The sequence below is a fragment of the Peromyscus californicus genome, unplaced genomic scaffold, assembly GCF_007827085.1.
Source record: "Peromyscus californicus insignis strain IS unplaced genomic scaffold, ASM782708v3 Scaffold_9__1_contigs__length_137607984, whole genome shotgun sequence".
NCBI classification, from domain to species: Eukaryota; Metazoa; Chordata; class Mammalia; order Rodentia; family Cricetidae; genus Peromyscus; species Peromyscus californicus.
In genome coordinates, this window is record NW_026294617.1 from 118,602,834 (window position 1) to 118,615,723 (window position 12,890).

The following is a 12,890-nucleotide window of genomic DNA, read 5'->3' on the forward strand; positions in this document are numbered from 1 at the left end:
AGTGGCCCTGCCATGTCTAACAAATGCGGTTTCATTATAGATACCCACTACCTGTAGCTCTTACACTCTTTCCACATGCTCTTCTACAGTGATCCCTGAGTCGTGATATAAGAAGGTATAATATAGATGTACCACAGTCTCTTTTTCTCTGTACATTGACCAGTTGTGAGTCTTTGTATTAATAGCTAGATACTTAAAAAAGAATTACCTCTGATGAGAGTTAAGTGATGTACTGGTCTATGGTTATAAAGATAATAACAGGATACAGTTTATTACTGTGCTTATTTAGCAGAGCAATAGTACTAGGTTCCCCCATAGGATCTATGACCTAGACAGCCACAGGTTATTGGTCTAGTTAGTGGTATCAGGTATGAGTTCTGACTTATAGAGTTGTCTTTAAATCCAACCAGCATGTGATTGGTTACTCCCATAACATTCATTTGTACCACTATTATACCAATGAGCATTAACTTGCCAGGCCAGAAGTTGTTATAGCTTGTAGAGGTCATAGGTGGGTGAGACTACTGATTGATTTTCCTCCCTAGTACTATGTATAGAACCTTCTAGCATTACTAAAGATAGCTAGTAGGGATGACACTTCCATGTTGGTACAAACTTGATTTTTTTTGTGTTTTATGACTCAAGTGTGTGGTGTCTTCAGCAATAAGGTACCATCATCACATTCTGCAGGATAGGCAAAACAATGGCAAGGGCCTATTATGTTTTGGGGAGAGATCTAGGGGTCCCCACTGGCCAAAAACTCATAAAAAAAGAAGTAACCTGTATCTGGAACTTGGCTTTGTGTATGGTAATCTATGGTATTTGGGAAACACATTGTCTCCCTGTTATATGGTAGTTCCATTTTAAATTCTTTTTAAAGATATTAAGTGTTAATTGTCTCTCCATATACTCTCTTGTCTACATTGCCCTTTCATCCCCTAACCCATTGAATTCTTTCTGTTCTTTATTCGCTGTGCACCTCTATATCACTTGCATTCTATCTTCCCATTCCCTTGAAGTCCCCTCGTGGACATGATTTACTAACCTCTGTGGTTACTGCAGTTCAAACACTTTTATCTGAAGGTTCAAGTCTAGTATTCAGAGTGTTTGTCTTTCTAGATCTAGTTTATCTTGCTCAGAATGATTATTTCTAGCTCTGTCCATTCACCTGTGAATGACATAACTTTAATTTTCTTTATAACTGCACAATATTCCATTATACTACATTTATTATCCATATATTAGTTGATAGGCTAATTATTTAGGCTGTTTCTATTTCCTGGCTATTGCAAATGGAGCAAAAGTGACCATGGATAAGAAAGTGTCTCTTTAGTAGGATAAAGAGTCCATTGGAAGTATGCAAAGAAGTGTAGCTGGATACACTATTTCTAGTTTTTTAAGGCACTTCTGCATTGATTTGCATAGTGGATGCACCAGCTTGCACTTTCATCAACACTGAATAAGTCTGTTTTTCCCCATATTCATGCTAACATTTGTTGTCTTCTTCTTTTTTTTTTTTTTTTTTTGTCATTCTGACTAGGGTAATGTACCAAGCCTTTTCTTTGGGGCCACCAACCAGCTCCCAAATCATGACACCGAGACTTATTATTAGTTTTGAATGATCAGCCTAGCTTAGGAACGTTTCTGGCTAGTTCTTTTAACTTAAATTAACCTGTTTCTCTTTATCTATCTTTTACGTCAGGCTTATTACCTTTCTTATTTCTGTATATCTCACTTTCACTGCTTCTCTGGCTGTTTGGCTGGTGTCTGTCTGCCTTCTTGCCCTGGGTATATCCCTGGATCTCTCCTCCTTCTCTCATTGTTCCCTTCATTCTTAGATTTCTCTTCCTATTTGTTCTTTATGCTTGTCAGACTCACCTATCTTTCCCCTGCCTAGCCATTGACCATACAACTTTTTATTAGATCAATCATGTGCCTCAGGCATGCAAAATGAAACAAATGCAACACATCTTTACATAATTAAACAAATGCAACATAAACAAAAGCCACACACCTTTACACAGTTAAAGTAATATTCTGAAACATAAACAAATGTAACACATCTTTGTCTGATTACAATAATATTCTACAACAGAATAATATCTCAAGCTTTTCATTTGTCTGATGGATATGGATATTGAACCCTTTAAAAATATTCTTCATCCATTTTTTCTCTCCTTTTGTAAACTCTGTTTAATTTCATAAAACAATTTTTAATTGGATTGTTTGCTTTCTTGGTGTTCAGTTTTTTGGGGGGATATTTTGCATATCCTGGACACTAACTATCTTTCAGATATATAGCAGCAGTCAAAGATTTTTCTGATTCTGCAGGCTCAGTGAAGGCTGCTTCTTCACTGGAATTATGGTGTCCTTTGCTGTAAAGAAGCATTTTAGTCTCATGAAGTTCTGTTTTTCAATTGTTGATCCAAATGCTGGTGTGACTAGTGTCCTGTTCAAATGTTCCTTTATTATGCCTCTAAGTTGAAACATATTTCTTTCTCCTCTAACAGACTCAGGATGTCATGTCTTATGTTGAGGTCCTTTACCCATTTGGAGTTGAATTTTTTACAGGGTGAGAGACACATATCTAATTTCATTCTTTTAACATGTAACTATCCAATTTCACCAGCACCATTTGTTGGCTTTCCTCCAACATTTTTTTTTCTTTGTCAAAATCATCTGGAAATAGGGCTCTGGGATTTCATCTGGGTCCTCAGTTCTATTCAGTTGATTGATGTTTTTGTTTTTATGTCAGTAACATGCTGGGGTTTCTGTTATACTGTTGTAATATAATTTGAAATCATTCATATTGATAACTCCTAAAGTATTATTGTCATTTAGGTTTGTTTTGGCTATCTTGGTTCTTTGGTGGTCCCATGTGAACTTTGAAAATTTTTTTCTTCAGTTTGGTGAAGAATTGTCTTGGAATGTTAATGGGGACTCTATTGAACCTGTAGGTTGTTTTTGATAAGATAGATGTTTTCATGAAATTAATTCTATCAACCCATAAACATTAGGAACATTTGCGGCTCCCTCAGTCTCTGTGACTTCATATGTGTTCCATGGTGTTCTTCATCCCCTCTGGCTCTTACAATATTTTTGTCTCCTCTTCCACAGGATTTTCTTAGGTGTGAGAGGAGAGAATTGATGGAGACACCCTATTTAGGACCTAGTGCACCAATGCCTCTCACTCTCTGCGCATTGTCCAACTATGGTTCTATATTTGTTTCCATTTACTGCAGGAGGAAGATTCTTTGATGACGGCTGAGCAAGACACTGATCTATGATTATAGCAGAATGTCCTTAACAGTCGTTTTGTTGCTATGCTTCTTTAGCACAATAGTCCCAAAGGCCCCTGACCTATGTACTGCCAGGTTTTTGGCCACAGGAACAGTGTCAGGGATGGGTTCCATCTCATGCAGTGGACCTTAAAACCAATCATAAATTGGTTGGTTAGTCACACAAATTTCTTTTTTCGGTGTCTTAAAGTTTTCACTATACAAGTATTCCACTTCCTTGATTAGAAATATTTCAAGAAATTTTAATTTTGTGGAGGCTATCATGGATGGTATTATTTCTCTGATTTCTTTCTCAGTATGTTTACTGTTGGTATACAGGAAGGATACTGATTTTTGTGTGTTAATTTTATATCCTACTGCTTTGCTGAATGTATTTGTCACTTGTAGTTTTCTGGTAGAGTCTTTAGGTTATTTTATGTATATAGATAGATCATCTGCAAGTAAGGATACTTTGACTTCTTCCCTTTCTATTTGCATTCACTTTATCTACTTCTCTTATCTTATTGCTATAGTCAAAACCTTGAATGATTATGTTGAATATTAGTGGAGAGAGTGGATGCCCTTCTACACTTCCTAATTTTAGTGAAAATGCTTTGAGTGTTTCTCCATTTAGCATAATGTTGGCTATGGACTTTATGTATATTACCTTTACTATGTTGATATATGTCCCCGTGTATCCCTAGACTGTCCATGATTTTTGTCATGAAAGGATGTTGAATTTTTTCAAAGATCTTTTCTGTATTTAATGAGATCATATGGTTTCTGCCCTTGAGTCTATTTATGTGTTGGATTACACTTATTAATTTATGTTGTATGTTGATCTATCCATAGATCTCTGGGATGATTGTAGTGGGTTGGTATATAGCTTTTAGGAATTAATTTATAAAGAAGAACTTTCATGCAATAAATTAACATCTTCAGGCTGAGTGATGTTTGGCCTGTCTTTTCAATTATACAACTTAACAAAATATCTGACATTAGTAAACTTCTAAGACAGTCATTTGACAGGACTAAATATCATATTTCTATGGGGATATGGGTGCTTAAAAATCAATTACACATGTATTCGTGATCAAATTATAGTAATATATAAGTCTCATTTTTTTTATTTATGTAGAGTCTCACAAGGATGCAATCAGAGAGTTGAACTTCTATCTGGATTTTCATATCCATTTGAACCTTCCTCTTACCACGTGCACATTCATACTCATTGTAAGAGTTCTTGATATAACAAGCTAATAAATTCCTTGCACTCTGGTTCCCAAACAACAATGAAATCTATTATAGACACAAATGACTGCAAACTTCAAACAGCCTGCATCTTTGAGATGCCACTATTAAAGAAAGTGATGAGAAATCTTTGATGTTATCAGATGTGATGGAAACCACTCATTTGTATTTGTGTAAATCCTGTAGCACTCCCCTAACCCCTAAATAACCTGAAACCAATTTCAAGTTCCCAAGTCTCTTCAAAGCAGTTTTCCTTGGAAGAAATGCTGATGGTTTTTCAGATTTTGAGAAGGCTTGTTTCTTGCATCTCGGGACTTCAAGAAGCTGTGAAATTCTTCTTTCAAAGAGAAATGATATTACTTACTTTTTACTGAAATCGCTAGGCTCTTGTTTGATGAGCAAGATGTCATAGGTAATGAAATTACTTACGGCAATGAAAAAAAAACTGTACATAACTGTGTAGCTGAGAGCCTGAATAATGCAAAGGATTCCAGGGAATCCTGAGCTCTAAATATTTAGATACTTCATGCTGCAGTCCTTTCTTACTTGGCCATTGGCCCAATATGGGAATGTAAACGGTGTGGGCCATGTGGCCAAGCAACTGTACACAACTGTAATTAGTTCATGTGCTCCTGAATGGGGTGTCTGTAAAGCTGAAGAAAGCCCTCCATGTGTGCTGGACTCTAGTGCCCACAGGGAGCCTGGGCCACATAATTCAGAACATTCATAGTATGAATAGCTCCAGTAGCAGAAGAGTTGGTCTGTGGCTTCTTAAAAGGCTTTGGATTTGTGGTTAACAGAAATATTCACAAACCTATTCAGTCTCACAGATATAGTGGACCTGGTGAAGTTCCACCATCATTTAATTAGGTTGCCAGTAATTACTTCAAGTAAATGGGAGGGGAGTGAAACCTGAGGTTATCATCTCAGGACAAAAAATATTTGTATGTGGTTTTAATATCCGTAACCCATTTGTTGCTGTTCTACATTTTAGAAAGAGCCATTATAGCTAGAAGTAAATACACACTGCAGGTTTATCAGCCCTTTGGTGACTGTAAATTTCCTGCAACAACTTTGAAGGAAGAACTTTGTTTCCAGTAACTGGACTTCCATATAAAGACGGCATGTTTTAGCAAGAAAGGCAGACGAAAGCATTAAATGGGGAGAGTAAGGAGAAAAAGGAGGTGGGGTTGAGAATGGAGGCTGTCTTCCTTTACTTAGCAGAGTGATTTCGAGATATTAATGAGGAAAACTGCAACAAGGTTAGAAAACTGGGACCTGAGGAAGACCCAGGAAATAAAAAGAAAAGTTTTTGCTTAGGATTCTTACTATGAAGCTTGTTGTATTAGCTAGATGTTGATAAGTATAATTCTTTGTGTCCTTTTCACAGCTGAACTAAGGGTTGGACTATGCCATTTACCAGAAAGTGCCTTTTAAACTGTCTGTTAAATAAATATAAAAGAATTAATAATGTTCAAACTTTAAAATAATATTAAATTATAAATTTGACAACAGAGTTGTTCCTTCAGGATCTTGTCCTGCCCTGGATATGTAATACATGCTTTCCCAGGCTTCAATAAAATTCAGTTTTCAGGAGATCTAAGGGCCTATGACACGAACCCCATCAGTTCTTGATAGAAAATGCCATTCATTCCAGTTGGTTCTTATCTCTGTTGGGTGCCTATGAATTTCTCTGATTTCTCTAAAATGGTTTGAATACATCTTAGATATCTCCCTTTCAAGGTCTCCAGAAGCAATACCATTTCCTGTCACCCATCATAAAAACATTTTTAAGCATCATAATACTTTGTAGCTTATTAAAGTCCAAACACATGTCTACAAATGTATAGATATTGTCTATCTCACAAATGTATTCAATAGTTCTCTTCCCAAGTCATCTACTTTAAAACACCTCAATGATATACATGGCTTTCAGAAAGAAATCCAAAGTCTTAAGCATTGTATAGAAGAATTCTCCAAATTAGCATATGTCATTACTTACTTGGCAGGCTTCTTAAAAGCCCACAGACTGGCTGGTCCTGTCTCCAATGTTTCCTAATGAATGAATCTGGAGTAAGGTCTCAGAATTTGCATTTCCCACAGGCCCTCAAGTGATGCCAAAAATGCCATTCTGGGAGTCACACTTTGAGAACTATTAGAATACAAATGTCCAAACTGGACCCTTTCTTGTCTCTACTTCTATTTCATACCTCTGCTCTCTCTGGATAGTGTTTGGTGGTCTTTTTGATTTCTAATCTCTTAATTCTCTTTATTGTTTCTTCCTATATTTTGAGTACCTCTTACCACATAATGTAAACAAAGTAACTCCTATGTGATCATTCTTAGCATACTTGGTAAATATCAATGAACAATGAATGGATTGATGGATATAAAGTTAATAGACAAAATCAATTCATTCTATCATTCTTACTGTGTACATACTTGGCTCAGAGAAAATTCCCTTGCTCTCTATGGGTGTTCGGCTATTGCTCTCAATGAACACTTTATTCTGGAAATGTGTACATTCAATCCTGGTGAACTGGCAGTTGCCCACATATATCACTCAGTTAATTTCTCCTGGTCATTGCAAAGAGACACACTGCAGCATGAATATCTGAACTCACCATAATACCTCAAATAAATGCCATTGAAATGGTAATCTTTGGTTCAATTTTTGTTACACAAGAAACAGAAATTTGAATTATTTCAACACTGTAGCTGAAGACACTTCTTTGGAATTTCAAATACATTACAATTACTGGTAAACATGTGAACTTCCAAACTATTGTACAGGAAAACCTTTTAAAAGTCATATGTTCTCTAGATAACTGAAGGTATAATGTATTACAATAAAAATGATGTGCTGTTATATTTTCTAACCAATCTGTTAAAGTGGTTTTTAAATTATGACCACTGATTTTATAGATTTGGGTTATTTTCTTTCTTTTCTTGAAGTACTAGGAAGACTCCATTGTAAAAAGCTGTTTACAATACCTGTGCATCTTAGCCACAACCTATATAAATAACATAGAATCTTGAGGAAACTTGAAAGCCAAGATGATACCATTTTAGTAACAGGGATGTAACCTGGTAGGAGATGAATATTATCGAATTAGATAGGAGGAAATGCGATTTTGTGGGGTTATAGATTTACTCCACTTTCATCTTCAGATGAGTATTGAAGTCTTGAAATAGCAAATAAAAGAATAAATACATGGACTGCAGTAATTGGAGTCTTCAGAAAATGATAGGTGGGAGGCAATATCTGGATGGAGGTTGATGACTTCAAATGGGATCCCTGGCCAGGGGGGGGGGGGGCTTGCTTCATGTTTTATGTGCAGGTCTTCTCTTGACTTGAACCTTTGTTTCTCTTGTCAGGTCTCATTGTGAGAGAAGTGAGCATTGAGATTTCACGCCAGCAAGTGGAGGAACTGTTTGGGCCTGAAGATTACTGGTGCCAGTGTGTGGCCTGGAGTTCAGCAGGCACCACGAAGAGTCGGAAGGCATATGTGCGCATTGCCTGTGAGTTAGTGAATTCGGACTTTCTTGGGTCCAAATAGATGGGGAGGTTTGAAAGCTTAGGCAGAGGTTGATCTTACACCAAAGAACTCGATTCAGAGTTCCCATTCCAAAACTGCCCCCAGAGTTCTGCATTTGAATCATAGTTCCTCTGAAATCTCCTTAATTCTTTCTTCAAAGTACTGAGGAACTCCCATTAGATTTTGACTTGTTTTTAGATCTAATGGCAGTCAGACCATAGTAGAACCATGTGTTGTCTTTTGTTCTGGATTTTGTTTTGTTTTGTTTTTAGTTGTTAAACAGTGTTTCTATGGGAACTAGAGGTCCCCAGGCCAAGGTTCCTTGCTTACACTAAAGCTATGCTAGTGCATTGGAACACACTCCGAAAATGTTCATTTCTAAAACATTACAGTTCAGAAAGAGGGCAAAAGTGTCTCTCAAGCAAGGATAATCAATGAAATGAAAGGAACATTTTTGTTTTACATAGTTACAGAGATTTCATTGTAAAGCTTCTTTGATTTATTGATGTGCTAATCTGGATGGATGAGCCCTTACCTCCACTGAGCCCCTTTGTGAAGGCTGATAGAGCCTATGTTACAGGCCATGTTGACAGTCTTTCTAACAGATGTTGTGACCACTGAAATTCATGGTTTATTTGCTGAACTTATACCACTGCATTTTATTAAGTCATATTTTGTGGCAGATGTCAATATCACATTAATATGTCACAACATCTCTTCAGTACTGACTGATGTCAACACACGCATCTCTGGCTTCCTTTCCTCTTGATCTAGATCTATGACACTTCCTGGTGAGCTCGTGTCCCCACTCAGTCTTCTATTCAATCAGTCCAAGCTTCCTAAAACACAGGCCTCATCTCACTTCCACCCCACTTCACAATAGCAAAGAATTGTCGGATAAATGCAAAATTCCAAATCAAAACAACAGAGACTAGGTGGCTTAAAAGTCAGAAATTTTCTTTGTTATAGTTTTGAAAGCTAGAGGTCCAAGATCGAGATGTCGGCAGGCTTCAATTCTCCTTGAGGCCTCTCTGGACCTTGCAGACAGCTGCCTTCTTATTGAGTCCTCAAATGACTCATGGGATCCTTCCCTGGTGTCTCTTTGTGAGTCTACATTTCTCTTTCTTATAAGAAACAAGTTGGGTTGGAATATGATCCATCCAGCCTTGTTTTAAGTTAATCACCTCTTTAAAGGCCTCATTTTCCAAATGTCATCACATTCCAAGCTACTGGAAGTTGTGATTAAGCGTATGAATTGGGGAGGGAGACACATCTTACTGTGTAACCAGCACATGCTGTGCTCTATCTCCATTTCCAACACCTCCAACTCTGATCACTAAGGATTGCTAAATGTTATTTGGATTTGAACTATTTCAGTTTCCTTGCCCTTCAACTGTAATTCGTGCCTGCTTGTTTCAGCCTGTATTTATCTTCATGATTTTCAAAGGCTAATTTCTTCAGCAAACATCTGATCAACTTTTTTTTTTTCCTTGTCCTTGGACAGTTTTATACTTTGGGAGTGACCTGGTGAGACAAAGTAAACTGTAGATAAAATAAATAATGATTAGGTAGGGGCAGATGATGTGTGCTGTGAAATAAACCAAGCAGGGCCAGGGGAGATGCTATGCTTGGGAGAAAAAGGTCAGGTCTGCTGTGAAGCCAAGCTCTGACTCCCTGCCCACCCTGGGACCAGGAGGGAAGGAGTTATGTATAGAGAACTGCAGCAGACAAGTACAAACACATGGGATTCCTGTTTGACAAGAGGAAGGGGAGGCTGGGAGTCAGGAAAAATGCGAGGGTGAAGAGTTAGGACCTGGCAGGTGCTGGACATTGGGATTTTAGTATGATTTGGAATCTCAGCAGAAGCCCATCTCCCCTCTAGTCACAGAATCAACGACTGCACACTAGTGAGAAGAAATGCTGAAGGACAAAGATAAAAGTTAGGTGGCTTCTGCTTGGGGCCTGCGTGGGGCAGAAACAGAAGGGAGCAGCAAAGGTGCTGAGACCAGGATTCGACACAAATTCAAACCTAGAAATAAAAGGCTTCTGTTGAGTGTTGGGATGTGAGTGTGGAAGGAAGGGTAAAAAAAAAAATGTGTTCAGAAAACCTGAAACTTTGGCAGATTTTTATTCCTTCCCTCTCCCCATTTCCAGCTCTGTTGTCGGGTTTTGTTTGCTTGTTTTCCCTTGCTGTAGTGCTGTGTTTCATAACAGTGGGATCTTTGTAGTGAAGAATTCTATTTTACATATCCTTGTGTCTTCGGGGCTTAGAACAATGCCTTGGATATACAATATGTTTAATAGATATGTCTGAATGAAACTCCTGATGAAGAATTCTTTGTGGACCTTATGAAAACCCTGAAGATGAATGTCCCTCTCTGAATCTACATAGGGATTTGTTCGTGTCCTGGGTGGATTTCCCATTAAGTAGCTGTGATATGAGACACCCTTAAAGGATAGCTATTAATGACTGCTCTTAGGAACAACACACAAAGGTTATTACAGATGTTAGGTGGAGGACTGAGTCAATTGGATCAGGCACAGTGAGAAAGTGCACTGTTGGCAACACCACAGGAAGGCCTGGAGCTGGGATGGCCCTTGGGACAAAGGAAACAAGGGGCTTCTGTTCCTCCACATTGACTAGTCAAGGATGTGGATTCCCTCTTCACTTCCTACTCCCACCAGTTTATGGCCCAGGCTGAAACAGCTTCTTCACCCTGAGCAGCTCCCAAAAAGAAGGGAGGGTTTCACCACCAGTACTGTCCATGGGTGGGCTCAGGCTTAGAAGAAACACCAATGGAACAGCCCCACACCCTCCATATAAGATTTAAATCAATTCAAAATTAGCTTAGAATTATAATGAAAATAGAAGTGTGATGGAAGTGAGGCTTCATCCCACTCTTCTACATTCTCATGAGAATCAAGCACAGTAAATATTTAAAATTGCAGCCTAGGCTCGATACCAAATTAATCCATAGCTGTTTGTAAAGGCTACAGAGTGCCACACAACAGATTTGTATATTATAAGCTTCGTAGTACATAGATTATTAGAAAAGATTATTTCCAATTTTATAGAGATATGTGAATATGCTTATTTCTATTTTCTGCATCAAAATTAGTATGTGTATGTAAGACCTGTCTATATTTGCTACATTTTCTAAACTTCACTCTTGAACTCCTTGCTTCTAAAGAGCTCGGCATTTTCAAGCAATCAGAAGTCAAACTCTTCCCTGGCACCTTCTTCTTTGGTGAAAATTCTCAAGTTATTTGCCTATAATTTCATAATTAATTGAACTCACATGCATGTGGTCAAGGCATGCCATCTCACTCATGACTATTGATTGACAGAGATAGAGATCATGATGAAACTCAGAGAAAGGACCTGACCTTCTCTCTGTTGAGGGTGCTCCCTACCAACTTGACCTTGCTCATGCAGCACAATGTTTGTGGAATTTTTTAGTCTTCCCCACACCAAATGAGCTTTAAATTCAAATGTGCTTTGAATAGTGATACTGGGTGGATGTTCATCCCATAAACAGCAATTCCAATTTATATTTGTCACAGTTGAACATAACTGTAAAGCAAAGGTTAAATCAGTAAACTCTACCCTGATTGTATTTATATTCCTCCATCATTCTTTCATTAAAAAGTTCTATTTTCAGAAATATGTGAAGAGGAATGAATGAACTATTAATCTTTATGACCAATAGTTCACATATCTAAACTCTATCAAATAGAAAATTAGTTAGTGACACAATCTGAATAAAGGAAAAATTAGAAATTTAAAAGTAAATATTTAGCAAGAAATTAGTTGTGAACATACCTCCCCTCATCAAACTCCTTCATTTATACTAGAGGTGTCAGTTTTCCTGGGTGGGCAATAATCTCCCCTGCAGAGGGAAACGTCCTCAGAACGCACGCAAGGGTATGCTCCAGCAACCATCCTAAGGAGAAGGTGATTCTTTCCCAAGTGTTTTGATTTCAAAGCCAATTTGAGAACTGCAAGGTATAAAGGAGGAAAGGAGAATCCAAGCAAACTGTTGAGCAATGCTGTCAAGGGAATGTTTGGGATCGGTAGTCTTGCTGTTATAGATACCACAGTAGTGGTAGTGATGGTGGTTGTTCTTTGATTATTGTCATTTGGGAAGAAGGGAACGATGTGAAAAGAGCAATCATAAATGTAACAGTTGAGAGCATTTGCCTCCAGACCAGGCTGTATTATGTTCAATTTCTCATTCTAGCACAGACAAGTGAGACATTGGTCAGATTACCTAATCTCTCTGAGCCTTAATTTCAGGAACCATGACATGAAAATGATAGGACTACTTTGAGATTAAAAGAAATAAATTTTCCAAGCATGTGGCAGAGTTCAAAGATGCAAATCAGTGCTCAGTGAATGAAAGCAGATGCTCATGGTACTTTTTCCAATGGCTCTATACATTTCTTTTAAAACTTACACATCCTAAGCAAACTTTAAAAGTGAATAATCTCTCTTTCCTTCACCCCTCGATGTCTGTTTTAGCTGTCAATCCAGAAGGCTGAAGTTGTCCCCTGATTCACACAACATGGGGCCATAATTTTCCCCATGCCTGAGGATAGAAGAGTGAGCCACATGGTAACTGCTCTCCTACAAATCTTGTGACAGTGGGATGTATGTGCATGGAGAATCCATCTTCCTAGAAATGTCAGGACAGTTCATTGGAATTCCTCTTGAATCGCGTGTACTAACCCGTAAGTCACAGTAGTCTCACAGAGGCTGCTGACCACAGATAGGCGTCGGACAGTTCTTTAGAACGAATTAAGGAGAGCCAAGGTGACCTTT

At 38.0% G+C, this 12,890-nt stretch overlaps 1 protein-coding gene across 3 annotated transcripts in view; it reads left to right on the plus strand.

The window, feature by feature from the left end:
- Positions 1-12,890, plus strand: part of Unc5c (unc-5 netrin receptor C) — a 357,131-nt gene that overhangs the window by 229,927 nt on the left and 114,314 nt on the right. For all 3 annotated transcript variants that reach the window (XM_052732282.1, XM_052732283.1, XM_052732284.1), the window contains exon 3: positions 7,908-8,051. In XM_052732282.1, coding sequence (XP_052588242.1) covers positions 7,908-8,051 — 144 coding nt within the window. The remainder of the gene's footprint in view (positions 1-7,907; positions 8,052-12,890) is intronic.